Source organism: Borostomias antarcticus, assembly GCF_949987555.1.
Source record: "Borostomias antarcticus genome assembly, chromosome: 6".
Classification (NCBI taxonomy): Eukaryota; Metazoa; Chordata; class Actinopteri; order Stomiiformes; family Stomiidae; genus Borostomias; species Borostomias antarcticus.
This window is the reverse complement of record NC_140239.1, coordinates 15,776,016-15,790,273: the sequence shown is the minus strand read 5'-3', so window position 1 is coordinate 15,790,273 and position 14,258 is coordinate 15,776,016. Positions and strand designations below refer to the sequence as shown.

Below are 14,258 nucleotides of genomic sequence, written 5' to 3'. Positions count from 1 at the left end.
TTATGCGCAAAAATGCTTAACATGAAAGAAATAATGGATGTAGCAATGAAGATCACCTGTTCTATTCGAGCCAGATCAAAGACGACTGTTCCGTTCGCATCTGGAGAAGGCCGACTGTGACCATTCTGAGTTGTTGATACACACTGATGTGAGATGGCTTAGTAGGGGGAAATTCCTGCAGAGGTTCCGAGAGCTCTGTCCGGAGATAAAATAGTTTCTCCTTGTCACTAAACATGCAGAATACAAGCAACTAAATGATGATCAGTGGCTGCTAGACTTGGCATTTTTAACCGATCTGACCAACATGTTAAATTATCTTAATTTAGAGCTGCAAGGAAAAGACAAATCCGTGGTCAATATGATTACTTTCAAACAGAAATTGCAACATGTGTCCTCAAAACTGCAGCGCCATGATTTGGGAAACTTCCAAAACCTCGCGTCAGAGCTGAAGATGCAAAAGAAGGCTTGTGCGCAACTTGACAGTGCGCGTTATGCAGAGCAGATTGGGACAATTGTGTCAGAGTTTGACAAACGCTTTCAAGACTTTGCTGTACTCGAGGTAGTCACTACATTTATGTGCTACCCATTTCAGGAAGATGTTGAGGTTGATTCACTCACATCAAAAATCTGTTTCACCTGAGCCTGTCTGGAGTGGAGGACGAGATGTTGACACTACAATCTGACATTCAGCTGAAGGCCAGGGCTTATGGACAGTTCTGGAACTTACTCACAGAGGAAAAGTACTCAAACATGAGGAACTGTGCTACCTTCTTGACTGCATTATTCGGCTCCACTTATTTATGTGAGTCAGCCTTTTACCACATGAAGATTATTAAATCCAAATACCGTTCCACCATGACTGATGATAATTTGGAAGCCTGCTTGAGGATGGCTACCAGCAGCTACTGCCCGGACTATGCAACCCTGGCTGATTCCATTCAGTGCAAGTCATCAGAGTAAGGTAGGCTAATGACCAAAAATGTTGTGTTGTATTGCGCCATACGGGTTCATGCAGTTATGCAAGGTACACCAACATAAGGTATACTCAGTATATATATGTTACGGTGAATGTGAGAAAACGGGGAATGTGAGCTTTTCCCGGTTAATGCAATAAATATGTTTAGCATTTTTAATGTAAGTAGATCATTTGGACTTGGTCATTTTAAAAGTAGCTCCCAAGCTGAAAAAGTGTGGGCACCCCTGGCCTACAGATTGTGGAATGGCTTAGTCAGCTGCTTGAGCCATATTTTGCCAGAACGTGTGTGTTTACAGTCCCGCAGACTGTAAGCTATGCACTTGGGTTTTATTGTTTCATATAGGCTGTGGGTGATGCTGAGAACCAAGTAGGCATTTTTAATTCAATTTTTAAGTATTGTTGATTTATTAGACTAGCTTCCATTTCCTAGGAACAAAGAGAAGTAGCCTGCATTTTAGTTATAGCATCCATGAATTGTTATAGCATCCATGCCCGCCAATCAGGGGTGGATCGGCCATGGGGAACAGCTGGAGTTTTCCCGGTGGGCCGGTAGGATTTTAGGGAAATAAAAAAACCTATATATATATATATATATATATATGTTTTTGTTTTTTTATCTTACCGGCCCACATTTGTAAGTGTTCCGGCCCCTCAAGGCAGCCCAACGCAGCCTATATGATAATTATTATTTTAAAAAGCCATTATTTTTTTTAAAAGCCATAGGTTTCTGCCCTGAGAGAGAACGCCATCAACCTTCCCAGTCTTGGTAGCCTGATACCAGACAGAATTGTCTGTTGAGAGCTTCTAGGCGGACTACAGTCGGACTACAAAAAGCGCAAAGGACGGGCGGAAAAGCTGCAAGTTAAAAAAAAAAATAAAAAAAAAATAAAGAAAGAAAGAAAGAAAGCTTTCAAAACGAATGCTGCTAAATCAGTGGTGTTTCTACGGGGTATGGGGTGGCAGCTGTCAACTCAGAAAAATGACTTGCCACCCCAGTTGCCACCCTAACTGTAGGCAATGAATCTATTAATAATATTTAGGTGGGCTAGCTTGCAGAAGCTAGCCCAACTTGTGATATTCACACTATTTCTTTCTTTCTTTCTTTCTTTCTTTCTTTCTTTCTTTCTTTCTTTCTTTCTTTCTTTCTTTCTTTCTTTCTTTCTTTCTTTCTTATTCTAGTTCTCCCCAGTTTTTGTCCCTTAACTACTTATTCATACTTTGTGCTAGAAACTTCATTCAAACTTTAAAATGTTCATCATCTTTAGCTCTTTAACGGATCCATTCCGATTTTTGATATTTTTGATATTTTTTTTAGAAATTAACTTTTAAAACTATTTTTTGTCCCATTGAAAGAGCTTGAAACTGCTTTTGGAATGCAGCAGTTGCTTTGAAAATATTCACACATTTTGTAAACTGCTGGCACTCCTACAGTTTTGACAGCTCACACACATATTATATATCAAAATGTTCACACAACTGTGCTGATTCGTACAATGTAAGTATCTAAGCTGTGTGACTTACTGTTTTTGAGGTATGACGATTTGTTCGGCAACTGCGCTCCCCATTGAAACATATGGTACTAACTTTTGAGCTGCTAATTTAGCATTTTTACCCTTTTTCTAACTTGTTGCCATGCCTACAGTGTTTAAGCTATACGGACATCTTATACATAGAAATGTTCTGTAAGTTCTCAGGATTCCTATGGTGTCAATATATAAGCTGTAACATTTATAGTTTTTGCGATAGTGCTGTCTGAAGCGGACCATGTCTAGGATCAGAGTGTAAGTTGGGATTAGAGTGGTGGCAGCTGTTGCTTTTTTTGAATTTGTGTGCATGTGCAGCCTCTCTTAAAGGTACAGGCACCCTTTTATAACTAATGTGGGAGCACAGAACTCAGCCAAAGTGGAATAGAGACACATGATCTTCACTGGTGGGGGCCGGTGGGTAGCCCGGAGAGGAGTACACTGTCCCTGACTGGCTATAACCAAAAGGGGCGGAGCCTCGCCACCACGCCACTATTCACGCCACAGAACCCACTTTTTTAACCTGAGTGGGTTAGATACACACAGTCTTTAATGGTGGATGCATGGAAATTGCTCGGAGGTCACTGTACTGTCCCCGACTAGCTGTGACCCAAGGGGGCGGAGCCTAACCAGCACGCCACTATCCACGCCACAGGCCCCACAACTCAGCCCCTTAGTGTGCTACAGACACACGGTCATCACCGGTGGAGTCAGGTAGGTGGCCCGGTAGGTGGGCGGAGTCTCGCACCATGTGGGTCTCTTCACCGGTGGGTGCAAGGAGATTGACCGTCCGTAGTAGTACTAGCAGTAGCTGTTACATACAACTGCAGCAGCTAGCCCACCTCACATTTTCTCCAGGAAATGTACTTTTTTGTAGTAGTTTTTTATGTTGTTTATAAATGTTGGTGATATTTCTCCGTAGTTCGTGTAAATGTTTTCCTCACCAGTTTATAATTAACTCCCCCCCCCCCTAAATAAAGAAAAAAATGATTGCACCCGTTACCAGCCCACCTGACTGACTAGGCTAACGTAACGTTACTTGGTGACTGTAGCGATCCTCACTACCACAGGATATTTCCAGAGTGACAGTCAGGTAAGCAAGCTATACTTTGTTTGTTGTTGCTCTATGTTTAAAATATTAAAATGTTCTGTCAAGTTTGACAATGTGAAATGTAAGTGCTCAACCACATGACTAAGACTCTTTGGTGTACATACTGAGGCGGGGGGTATCTAGCTTCACATCAACGTTTTCTACTGTAGATAGCACTAGTGAAATGAGACAACTGTTTCCCTCAGCGTGTGCTGTTGTCAAATGGTAGGCTGCTAAACGATTAGCTAGCACTAATGAAATGAGACAGTCCTCAGCGCACGCTGTTATCAATAAACGTTACAAAAGGAATGTAGGAGCACACAGAAACAAGTTGCAACACAAAGTTGTGTAGCAAGCTACAGTCAGTATCACAGTACGTGTGTTACGTTATAATAATGAGGCTGTCATAGTGAGATGGGGATAGGTTGAAAGGACGGTGTGTGTGTGTGCATGCTGTGTTTAGAGAAAATCACGAAATCTACAACGGCAAGAGTTGACTGCTTATTGCCAAGCAAAACCCATAGTTTGCTAGCTTAGCTCATAAATCGAGTACCCAGTACAATGTATGGAATGGCTTTAACCCCCTCTTTTCTTGAATACTGTGGGTCCAGCAGATGCAAAAATGAAAAGGAAGGAGAAAAGTGGTGGCATAGCCAGCTTTTTTCAACCCCAAAAAACAAAGACAGGAGGGGAGTCAGACAAAGGCAAAGAGCAGAGTAAGGGACAGGAGAACAGTCAAGGAAGAGAAGAGAAAAGCATGAGTAAGTGAGGAATGAGCAATGAAGAAGAACTGAGTGATGACTGTGAAGAACAAAACACCAGCGACAGAGCCACTGAGAGAGAAGAAAGTGACTCAGAAAGAGGGGGAGAGCAGAACAGTGATGAAGAGAGGGACAATGATGGACAGACCGACAGGAGCAGTGGCACTCAGATCCATACTACAAGTCCAGCTGGACATCATGGTACAATATATTAGTTCACTGTTAACAGATTTCTATATAACAACATGGCTTTCATGTTCTCGGATATTGGCTATTGTAGCCTGTGGTGTTGGGTTCTTACTGTAGCCTACATGTTCAGAATTGTGCATGGTTTAGGCTGATGTTGAAGTTAATGCAAGGTGCTTCACACTAGGCTGTGAGTGGGCGAATACGATTTGAGTAGGACAGTTGAATTGTTAAGTACTGATACAGTAGTAAATGAATTGCCCTAATTCAGGGGTGGCCAACCAGTCAGAGACTAAGAGCCACAAAAATGACTGTGGTACCACCCAGAGCCACACCATATATACCAGCGTTTCTCAACCTTTTTTTCAGTCACCACACCCTTCATAAGTACTTAAAATCCCAAGGCACCCCAGTCTAAAATAAGAAGAAAAATTCTATTGTCCATTAAATATACATTTAAAGTTAATTTAAGTTAAAATAAAATTAACACATACAACAAGATATTTTCTGATATAATATATTTTGGACTGGGTTGGGTTAGGCTGGGTTAGGCTGGGCTGGGCTGGGCTGGGCTGGGCTGGGCTGGGCTGGGCTGGGTTAGGCTGGACTGGACTGGACTGGACTGGACTGGGCTGGGCTGGGTTTGGCTGGACTGGGCTGGGCTGGGTTAGGCTGGACTGGACTGGGCTGGGCTGGGTTAGTCTGGACTGGGCTGGGTTAGGCTGGGCTGGACTGGGCTGGGTTAGGCTTGACTGAGCTGGGTTAGGCTGGACTGGGCTGGGCTGGGTTAGGCTTGACTGGACTGGGCTGGGTTAGGCTGGACAGGGCTGGGTTAGGCTGGGCTGGATTAGGCTGGACTGGACTGGGCTGGGTTAGGCTGGACTGGAATGGGCTGGGTTAGGCTGGACTGGGCTGGGTTAGGCTGGGCTGGGCTGGGTTAGGCTGGACTGGGCTGGGTTAGGCTGGACTTGCTGGGCTGGGTTAGGCTGGACTGTGCTGGAGATTTGAGGCTTTGAAATGTCCCAATGATGTCTGGCATATCAGACAGAATGGCTTATGAAGAAAAAATGAATCCCACTCGAGTAAAAAATGTCCTTTGTTCGTCTTCATATTTTCTTTTCGCTGCGCATTTCTTTCCAGCCATTCTTTGGTTGTGTACAGTAGCCTAGGCTACATTAGCTTTTGTCGTAAAAGAGGATGACCCACGCAAAGCAAATTATTTTGTTTACAATTATTTTGTTACCAAGGTGATTTGCTACCTATATGATTGGTTTGAAGTGGTTCTCACGCGACTTCCTTGCGACTTAGCGAAACGAATCATATAGATTTTATGACAAATCTGCAATAAACTAAAATGGGCAGGAATAAATGCACAGCGAGAGAGAGAGAGAAACGTTCTTATGGAATTAATTAATTAAAAAAAAAAATAATTAAAGGATGGAAGAGCCGCAAGCCAACTTTTTTTAAATGAATGGATGGAGGAGCCGCACATTGACGGTCAAAGAGCCGCATGCGGCTCGCGAGCCGTGGGTTGGCCACCCCTGCCCTAATTGCTTCTTTTCTCTCATTTTAGAAGTATTGAAATATAAAACTGATGGACCACATCTGGTCCATCACATGAGCCAAATCTGAACGCCTTCCCACAAACCTTATGGGGAGGGGCAAGAAGTGGTATAAAGAGCATGCCTGGCTGGAATATTCTCAATCCAAGGATGCAGCATACTGCTTTGTATGCAGACATTTTGACTCTTCAAATGCCCCTAAGAGTATTTACGCATATGAAAATGGATATTTCAAATGGAAAAAGGCCACTTTTAGGGATAGTGGGTTTAATGTACATGCTAAGTCAGGGACACATGTGAATGCAATGATTTCATGGGGTGAATACAAAAGAATGGCTAAAAACAACACATCTGTCCTGGGAATGATGGGAGCTGAAAATAATTTTTATAAAAAACTGTAAAACTGTAATTGTTGTAAGTTTTTATTGCATGCAAGACTGGGTTAAGTTAAGTAAGATAAGGTGATTTGACATTGTCTTATTATGTGATTCACATCGTAAAAATCACCAAAGAATGCAGAAATTGAAATCTCTGAAGTTGAAATGTGTTTGGAGAGGAGATAACCTCTGCCCCCCTGCTTGAACCTCATGCCACCCTTTTGCCACCCCAGGTAAAACTTTCTAGAACCGCCACTGAGCTAAATGCATGAAGATCACTGATTTATTCAGCCCTGCAACGGCCCCAAAACCAAATGCTGCTGCTGCAGGCATTGGTGAGGGCCGTGAGGAGGAGATGCCAAAAGGTTTAAAAAGCTGCACATCCAAAGTGATAAGCTCTACTGTAGGTGCTGGACAGAAGTACAAGTAGAATGGAAACCAAATCTGCACACTTGAGATGCTCTCATGAACATTTATTGCCACCTTTCCAACCGTGAGGAGGAGCACATGTGAGATGGAGAGAAGGTAGGACACGCTGTTTCTTTGTAGATATGCCAGGATAATAGTTTTGTGTTCTGCTCAATGTGTTTTTTCGTGCCGCCATGGCAGTTATTATTGCAAGTAGCAAAAGTAAACCATATGTGTGTTTAGTGTTGTTTTGTTGGAAGTGAATCATTCAGCTCAATGTGAGTTATATTGTTGTACAATACAAGTATTTTGTGGTATATTGGGTTTGCTGCCGTGGGCGTGTCTGATTGCGAGTAGAACGTAACATACATGCAAGCCCCCCCCCCCCCCCCCCCATAGTAGAATTGGTCTGGCGGGTGGTCCAGATCTGGTAGCCAGAACATCTTGCAACAACAAGAACATCAGCAGCAGCACAATAACTTAATATGATAATATGTAGTATACAACAACAACAACAATAATAATAATAATTATAATAATAAATTTAGCTGCAAGCAGCAATAATGGGGGCAAAGCGGAATGAACACATCAAAGGCAACAAGCCGAACACGATATACCCACATTTGAGCTATTAGAATATGTGGTCACTGAAAATCTCAATGAAAATACATTGAAAGTGCGATGGGGGTGGCTTAGCACATAAAACGCTTATATCAACATCAAAATTGAATCTGGCCATTTTGTGTCCATTAGTAAGTTTTAGAGCATGCCATGCTGCAGTTATTTGAAAAGCCACGCCCTCTGCAATATCTCATTTCAGTCGAGATCCCTTTAGTCAAAATTGACCCATTTATTTTGCATGCAGTAAATAAAGCATCTGAAATTTTGGCGATGTGCTCTGTTCGGGGGGCCCTCTCCCTTCCACAGCATGTGGAAAGCGCGATAGTAGGGGAAGGCGAAATCTAGATCTAAATCTAGTGCCGGAAGAGGGAACGGCATCGATGGCCTCTATGACGATCAGAGTGGGCCACGATCGGGAAGTCGCTCAGAGGTAACTCAGCCCACTAAGACCGTCAAAGAGAGCCACAGGGGGACTGCTGTACATTATAGTCCCTGGCCTCCACGGGCCGACGCTTCGTGGAGTTCCGAAGGAGTACAGCCTTAAGCCTCTCCGTGGTGACCGGAAGGACCGCTGGATGGCCCTTCAGAGATGATGCCCACGATCACCACAGAGAGCCACAGAGACTAAGCAAGTGAAGTTCCCCGGCTTCCACTAGCTGACGCATAGTGGAATACCAGAAGAATGCTGCAATACCCCCGGAACAGAGCACAACGATGACAACACAGATGACATCGACAGAACACAGGTGGAGCAGGGGAGGAGGTGGGGCGAGCACGCAGATAGCAAGCGAACAGCAGTAATGGCAAGAGTGAACAATATACATGCACTCTGCGTGCTGGACCAATGCTATGACAGCTGACAGTCAGCTGGTAGATTGCATCATTACAGGGTGTGACTGATTAGCCTTTGCCGATTAGCTTAGATTAGATTAGCCGGTTGACGTCCGTGCCTCGCCTGAAGTTGTGTCTTCATTTCCTCATATTGGCTGTTTTTTTACATTTTCAAACTTTTTCTGTAATGGAAATGTAGATATTGGTACTTAGATTGTGTGTACCGAGATTCATGCATATTGGCGAAATTCCAAGGAGGAGATAGATTTTAAGCGTTTAAAAAAAGAAAAGAAAAAAAAAGGTGGAAAATCAGCATAACTGGAAGTTATGGGTTCTCGAGGCACATTGTTCCTCGCAAGGAGAAGCAAAGTGTGCAACGTTTCATAACTCCAAGTCAAACGGGGCATGAGAAATGCCTGTCCAAAGTTTGCCATCTCAAACACTTGCTTTAGCGCCTCCCTTTGGCCAATCGATGTGAGACCTGTTCCATGGCTTCGTGGCACAAGCCTCTACCATTCTGTCAAGTTTTGTAAAAAGCGACCAGTCAGCTATAGCTGCTACCATAGACTTCCATTGCAAAATAATAATAACAATAATAATAACAATTAAAGCTGCAAGCAGCCTCTATAGGGGCCAAGCGCAATAAACGCATCAAAGGCAACAAGCGAAACAAGCCATAGCTACATTAGAACTATGCGGCCATTGAAGTCAATAAAAATACAATGGAAGTGCCGGAAATGAGCTCTCTAGTGCCCCCATTTGGTTAGATTGGGCCAATAATGGAGGGGTCCCTTTCCGTTATGTGTCCAGACATGGCTACAAAGTTTGGTGGTGTGTGGTCTATCCACTGAGACGTTATACACCTTTATGTAATAACCCCTGCCCAAGCATCACACTCTGCAAACTGAATTGCCCCATAGAGGCATATTTTTTAACTTTCAAAAATCTGCCTTGATAGTCCTGTAGATATCGGTCCCTAGATTGCGTGTACTGTGTTTCATACAGATCGGTCAAAATTTGTACGATTTTAAAATAATTAAAATGGCGGAAAATGTATAACCGGAGGTTATGGGTTCGTGAGACAAATTTGTTCCTTATGAGGAAAGGCATGTCTTTGCAAAGTTTCAAGTCTGTAAGTCATACAGGGCATGAAATATACCCGTTCAAACTTTGCAAATTAGAACGGTTCCTATAGCGCAACCATCTGGCCAATCTATGCAATATTTCTTGGAGCGTAGTTTTCCAAGGTGGGTGAGGTGTGTGACAAATTTGAAAACGTTTGACCAATCACACACAGTTAGTAAGAATAATAGGGAATCCTACCAATAACAATAGGGTCCTCGCCCTTTCAGGGCTTGGCCCCTAATATTAATAAAAATAATAATGATAATAATAATACCACTCACAATAGGGTGCCTCACACTTTTGTGCTTGGCCCCCTAATAATAACTGTTGGGCTGCCATGGTTTAGAAATTCCCGGTTAGAATTATTGTCCCAGTCCGCCCCTGCTGCCAATAAATGACATACTGAAATTCCTTCTTTTCGCAGGCTACAACCTACTTCTCCACCTCAAGCTTCACTCTTTGTTAATATTTCTTAATTCTTAATCTCTAATTCTAAACTCCTCTTGTATGGAGGCATCACACCGTCTGGTCCAACCTGAAACCAATAAAATAAATGACAGCCTACACTTGCTTTATTTAAGTGCCCCTTACAAGGCTCACAGGGCTACAGCTGAAAGAATAAGATATAGGCATAAAAATCATAAAAGCATAAAAATAGATGGCCCAATTATAGTGATAGCCTACTTGTGTTCATGAGGATATTGATATTGTTCATGACGCATTCACACCATAGGCAATATTTTGTCAGCTTTCCCTTCTGCCTTTGACAGCAGTGACTGTGTTGCGCCTGGATAATATAGTTCATATTTCTATAATATTGCTTCTGTGTAAACTGCAGTGGACGGAGCTTGGAGCATGGCAGTGTCCAAATATCTATACTAAGGTTACAATGCAAATACCTCCCCTTTTACCGTGACCGCGCTCATAGCTAGATTGGACCAGCTGGGTAGACTTAATGAGTTCATAGCTACCATTGTGGTACCCTTTATCCGTGATTGTGGTTGTTTGGTTTACTCAAGCGAGCTAACTTATCCTGGATATGTTGAACTACCTTCGTAGTACAGGGCCTAAGCCTCATAAAACAGCCAGAGAATCAGTGGCCATGGAGCTGCACCAGGAGACCCCACCATGGAGCTGCACCAGGAGACCCCACCATGAAGCTGCACCAAGAGACCCCACCATGGAGCTGCACCAAGAGACCCCACCATGGAGCTGCAACAAGAGACCCCACCATGGAGCTGCACCAGGAGACCCCACCATGGAGCTGCACCAGGAGACCACTAAAACAAAATGAAGAATTTTTAATGGATACCAGAGAGATACCAGTTATCTACCGGTGATAAGCTGATACTCTGCCTGTCCCTCTCCTGCTCCTCCCCATCTCTCCTCTGCGGGGTTAGGGTGCACAAACACACGCTGATCCATTAATCTGCACTGCAGAAGCTGCAAAACAACAGCCCCCATGTGCGCCAATAAATATATTCCCCCAGGAAATATGCAGAGCGTGCCCTGATGAATATGTTCCCCCCTGAGCCACAGAAACCAGGTGGGAAGAAATGAGACCAGAGAGAGAGAGAGAGACACACACACACACACACACACACACACACACACACACACACACACACACACACACACACACACACACACACACACACACACACACACACACACACACACACACACACACACACACACACACACACACACTATCCTCCCACTAACACACACTATCCATACACACACAAACACACACTCCGATTCCTACTTTCTCTCTCTCACTGTATCTCTCTCTCTCTTTCTACTCGGTCACTACGGAGACACGCAACGGTGAGCCCCCAGAGGAGGCCTGACTATGCCAGGCTGCAAATACCCCCGAGAGGATCCCGGTTCTCACAAACACACACACAAACGGTTACAGAACCTCTCTCCTCAGAACGTCTCAGAACACTCTCTCTGTGTTTTCCATTCTCTCTCCTCTTCCTCCTCTTCCCCCCTCCTCCTCATCTCCTCCTACCCTCTGCTACTCCTCCCTCTCCTCATTAATCTCATTACTGTCCGACTCTCCATGTTTACAGCTATCCTCTATCTGTCATCAGCTGGAACATGGTGTGATGGACCTATATCAGACTGGTCTCTCTCTCTCTTACTCACTCACACACACACACACACACACACACACACACACACACACACACACACACACACACACACACACACACACACACACACACACACACACCAACAGGCAGCATATTAGCATTATAGATCACTCCTTCCTGGCTTCTTTGTTGTACGTCTCTAGGGCCTCTATATGCCTGGAAAAGAAACAATCCCACCCATCCACCACGCACACACACACACATGCACACACAAACCACAAACCCCAAGCACACGTGCGCACGCACAGACACAGACAAACATACACACACACACAGACACACAGACACACACACTCACAAGGAGAGAGTGTTTATTGGAGGCCGTAACTCGCTGGTTTAGCGGGCTGTTGACATCAAACCCCCACTGAGGCTGTTGACTTAGCTACACAGGGAACAAGGGGCAGGGTGTGTATGTGCGTGTGTGTGTGTGTGTGTGTGTTTGTGTGTGTGTGTGTGTGTGTGTGTGTGTGTGTGTGTGTGTGTGGGAAGAGAGGTGTCCCTGTAGGGGTTTTAATGTGATGTTTCGGGGAAAGCATTACCAAGGTAGAGGCTATACATCTTCTTTCTGTCTGTCTGTCTCTCTCTCTCTACCCTTTATCTCCCTCTCTGGCCATCTCCCTCTCTCCCTCCTTAACTCTCTCTCTCTCCTTCTCTCTCTCTCTCTCTCTCACACACACACACACACACACACACACACACACACACACACACACACACACACACACACACACACACACACAGAGTTAAGGACAACTATCAGCTCTATTGTATTCTAGCCTTCTCTCTCATCCTCAGTATATCTCTTGTATATCTGTACAGGTATATCTCATCAGTCCCCTGAGGGGAGAGGTAGAGCTGGGTCAAGGTTAGAGGAAGAGAGTTCTGGGATTGTTCTGTACTTTTCTCTCTTGTTCCATCCCTCTCTCTGTCTCTATCTCTCTCTCTCTTTCTGTCCCTCTGTTTTTCTATTTCTATCTTTCTCTCTCTCTTGATATTGTTCTCTCTCTCTTTATCTCCTCTCATCTCGTGTGCGCTCACGTGTGTGACGAGGTGCTGAAGGGTGGCGTGGGCGATGGCGATGCCGTCGTGGGTGCTGGTGCCGCGGCCCAGCTCGTCCAGGATGACCAGGGAGTGTTCCGTTGCCCGGGCGATGATCTCCGAGGCTTCCGTCAGCTCCTCCATGAATGTGCTCTGCCCCTTGTAGATGTTGTCCGACGCCCCCATCCTGGCCACCAATCACAAGAGAGAGAGAGGGAGAGAGAGAGAGAGAAAAAGAGAGAGCAGAGGTTATTTCGACCAATCACACACATGTATGACGGTGCTACAAGTATAGACCTCTGGAACATCTCGGGGGAGGATCTATGTCCATCCCCCATTACTCTCTCTGTAAAGCGCATTTTGTTGCCCCTGTGTATTAAATGTTCTATACAAATAAAGTTTGATTTGATTTCGACTGAGACATCTGTCTGTATGTGTTCAGCAAATACTCCACCACTGCAACATGCAATGAGTGCATTGTGAAACGGCTTTGATGACACCGCACGAGTGAGTATTGCAGCGAGGCGTTCATTAAATCGAGTCAACACTTTAATGAACTCTAAATCAGAAGATGTTGTAGGAAAATAGTACTAGACTACAGTAGCAGAGTGTGGAGTAGCAGTACTAGAGTAGAGTACTGTAGCAGTACTAGAGTAGAGTAGAGTAGCAGGACTAGTGTACAATAGCAGTACTAGTGTAGAGTAGCAGAAGTAGAGTAGAGTGGCAGTACTAGTGTAGATTGGAGTAGAGTACAGTAGCAGTACTAGAGCAGAGTAGAGTAGCAGTGCTAGAGTGGAGTAGCAGTATTAGAGTAGAGTAGCAGTATTAGAGTAGAGTTGCAGTATTAGAGTAGAGTAGCAGTACTAGAGTAGAGTAGAGTAGAGTAGAGTAGAGTAGAGTAGCAGGACTAGTGTACAATAGCAGTACTAGTGTAGAGTAGCAGTACTAGAGTAGAGTAGCAGTACTAGAGTAGAGTAGAGTAGCAGGACTAGTGTACAATAGCAGTACTAGTGTAGAGTAGCAGTAGTAGAGTAGAGTGGCAGTACTAGTGTAGATTGGAGTAGAGTACAGTAGCAGTACTAGAGCAGAGTAGAGTAGCAGTGCTAGAGTGGAGTAGCAGTATTAGAGTAGAGTAGCAGTATTAGAGTAGAGTTGCAGTATTAGAGTAGAGTAGCAGTACTAGAGTAGAGTAGAGTAGAGTAGAGTAGAGTAGAGTAGCAGGACTAGTGTACAATAGCAGTACTAGTGTAGAGTAGCAGTACTAGAGTAGCAGTACTAGAGTAGAGTAGAGTAGCAGGACTAGTGTACAATAGCAGTACTAGTGTGGAGAAGCAGTATTAGAGTAGAGTAGCAGTATTAGAGTAGAGTAGCAGTACTAGTGTAGAGTAGCAGTAGTAGAGTAGAGTAGCAGTATTGGAGTAGAGGAGCAGTACTAGTGTAGAGTAGAAGTATTAGAGTAGAGTAGCAGTATTAGAGTAGAGTAGCAGTACTAGAGTAGAGTAGCAGTACTAGAGTAGAGTAGAGTAGAGTAGCAGGACTAGTGTACAATAGCAGTACTAGTGTAGAGTAGCAGTACTAGAGTAGAGTAGCAGTTCTAG

The 14,258-nt window shown here is 44.2% G+C and overlaps 1 protein-coding gene across 1 annotated transcript in view; it reads right to left on the bottom strand.

The window, feature by feature from the left end:
• The window catches only part of msh3 (mutS homolog 3 (E. coli)), a gene marked incomplete at its 5' end in the record, with an annotated part of 186,563 nt that overhangs the window by 13,282 nt on the left and 159,023 nt on the right, over window positions 1-14,258 (bottom strand). Inside the window, one exon of the mRNA XM_084440013.1 lies at window positions 12,661-12,847. Within this exon, the coding sequence (XP_084296139.1) occupies window positions 12,661-12,847 (187 nt within the window). The remainder of the gene's footprint in view (window positions 1-12,660; window positions 12,848-14,258) is intronic.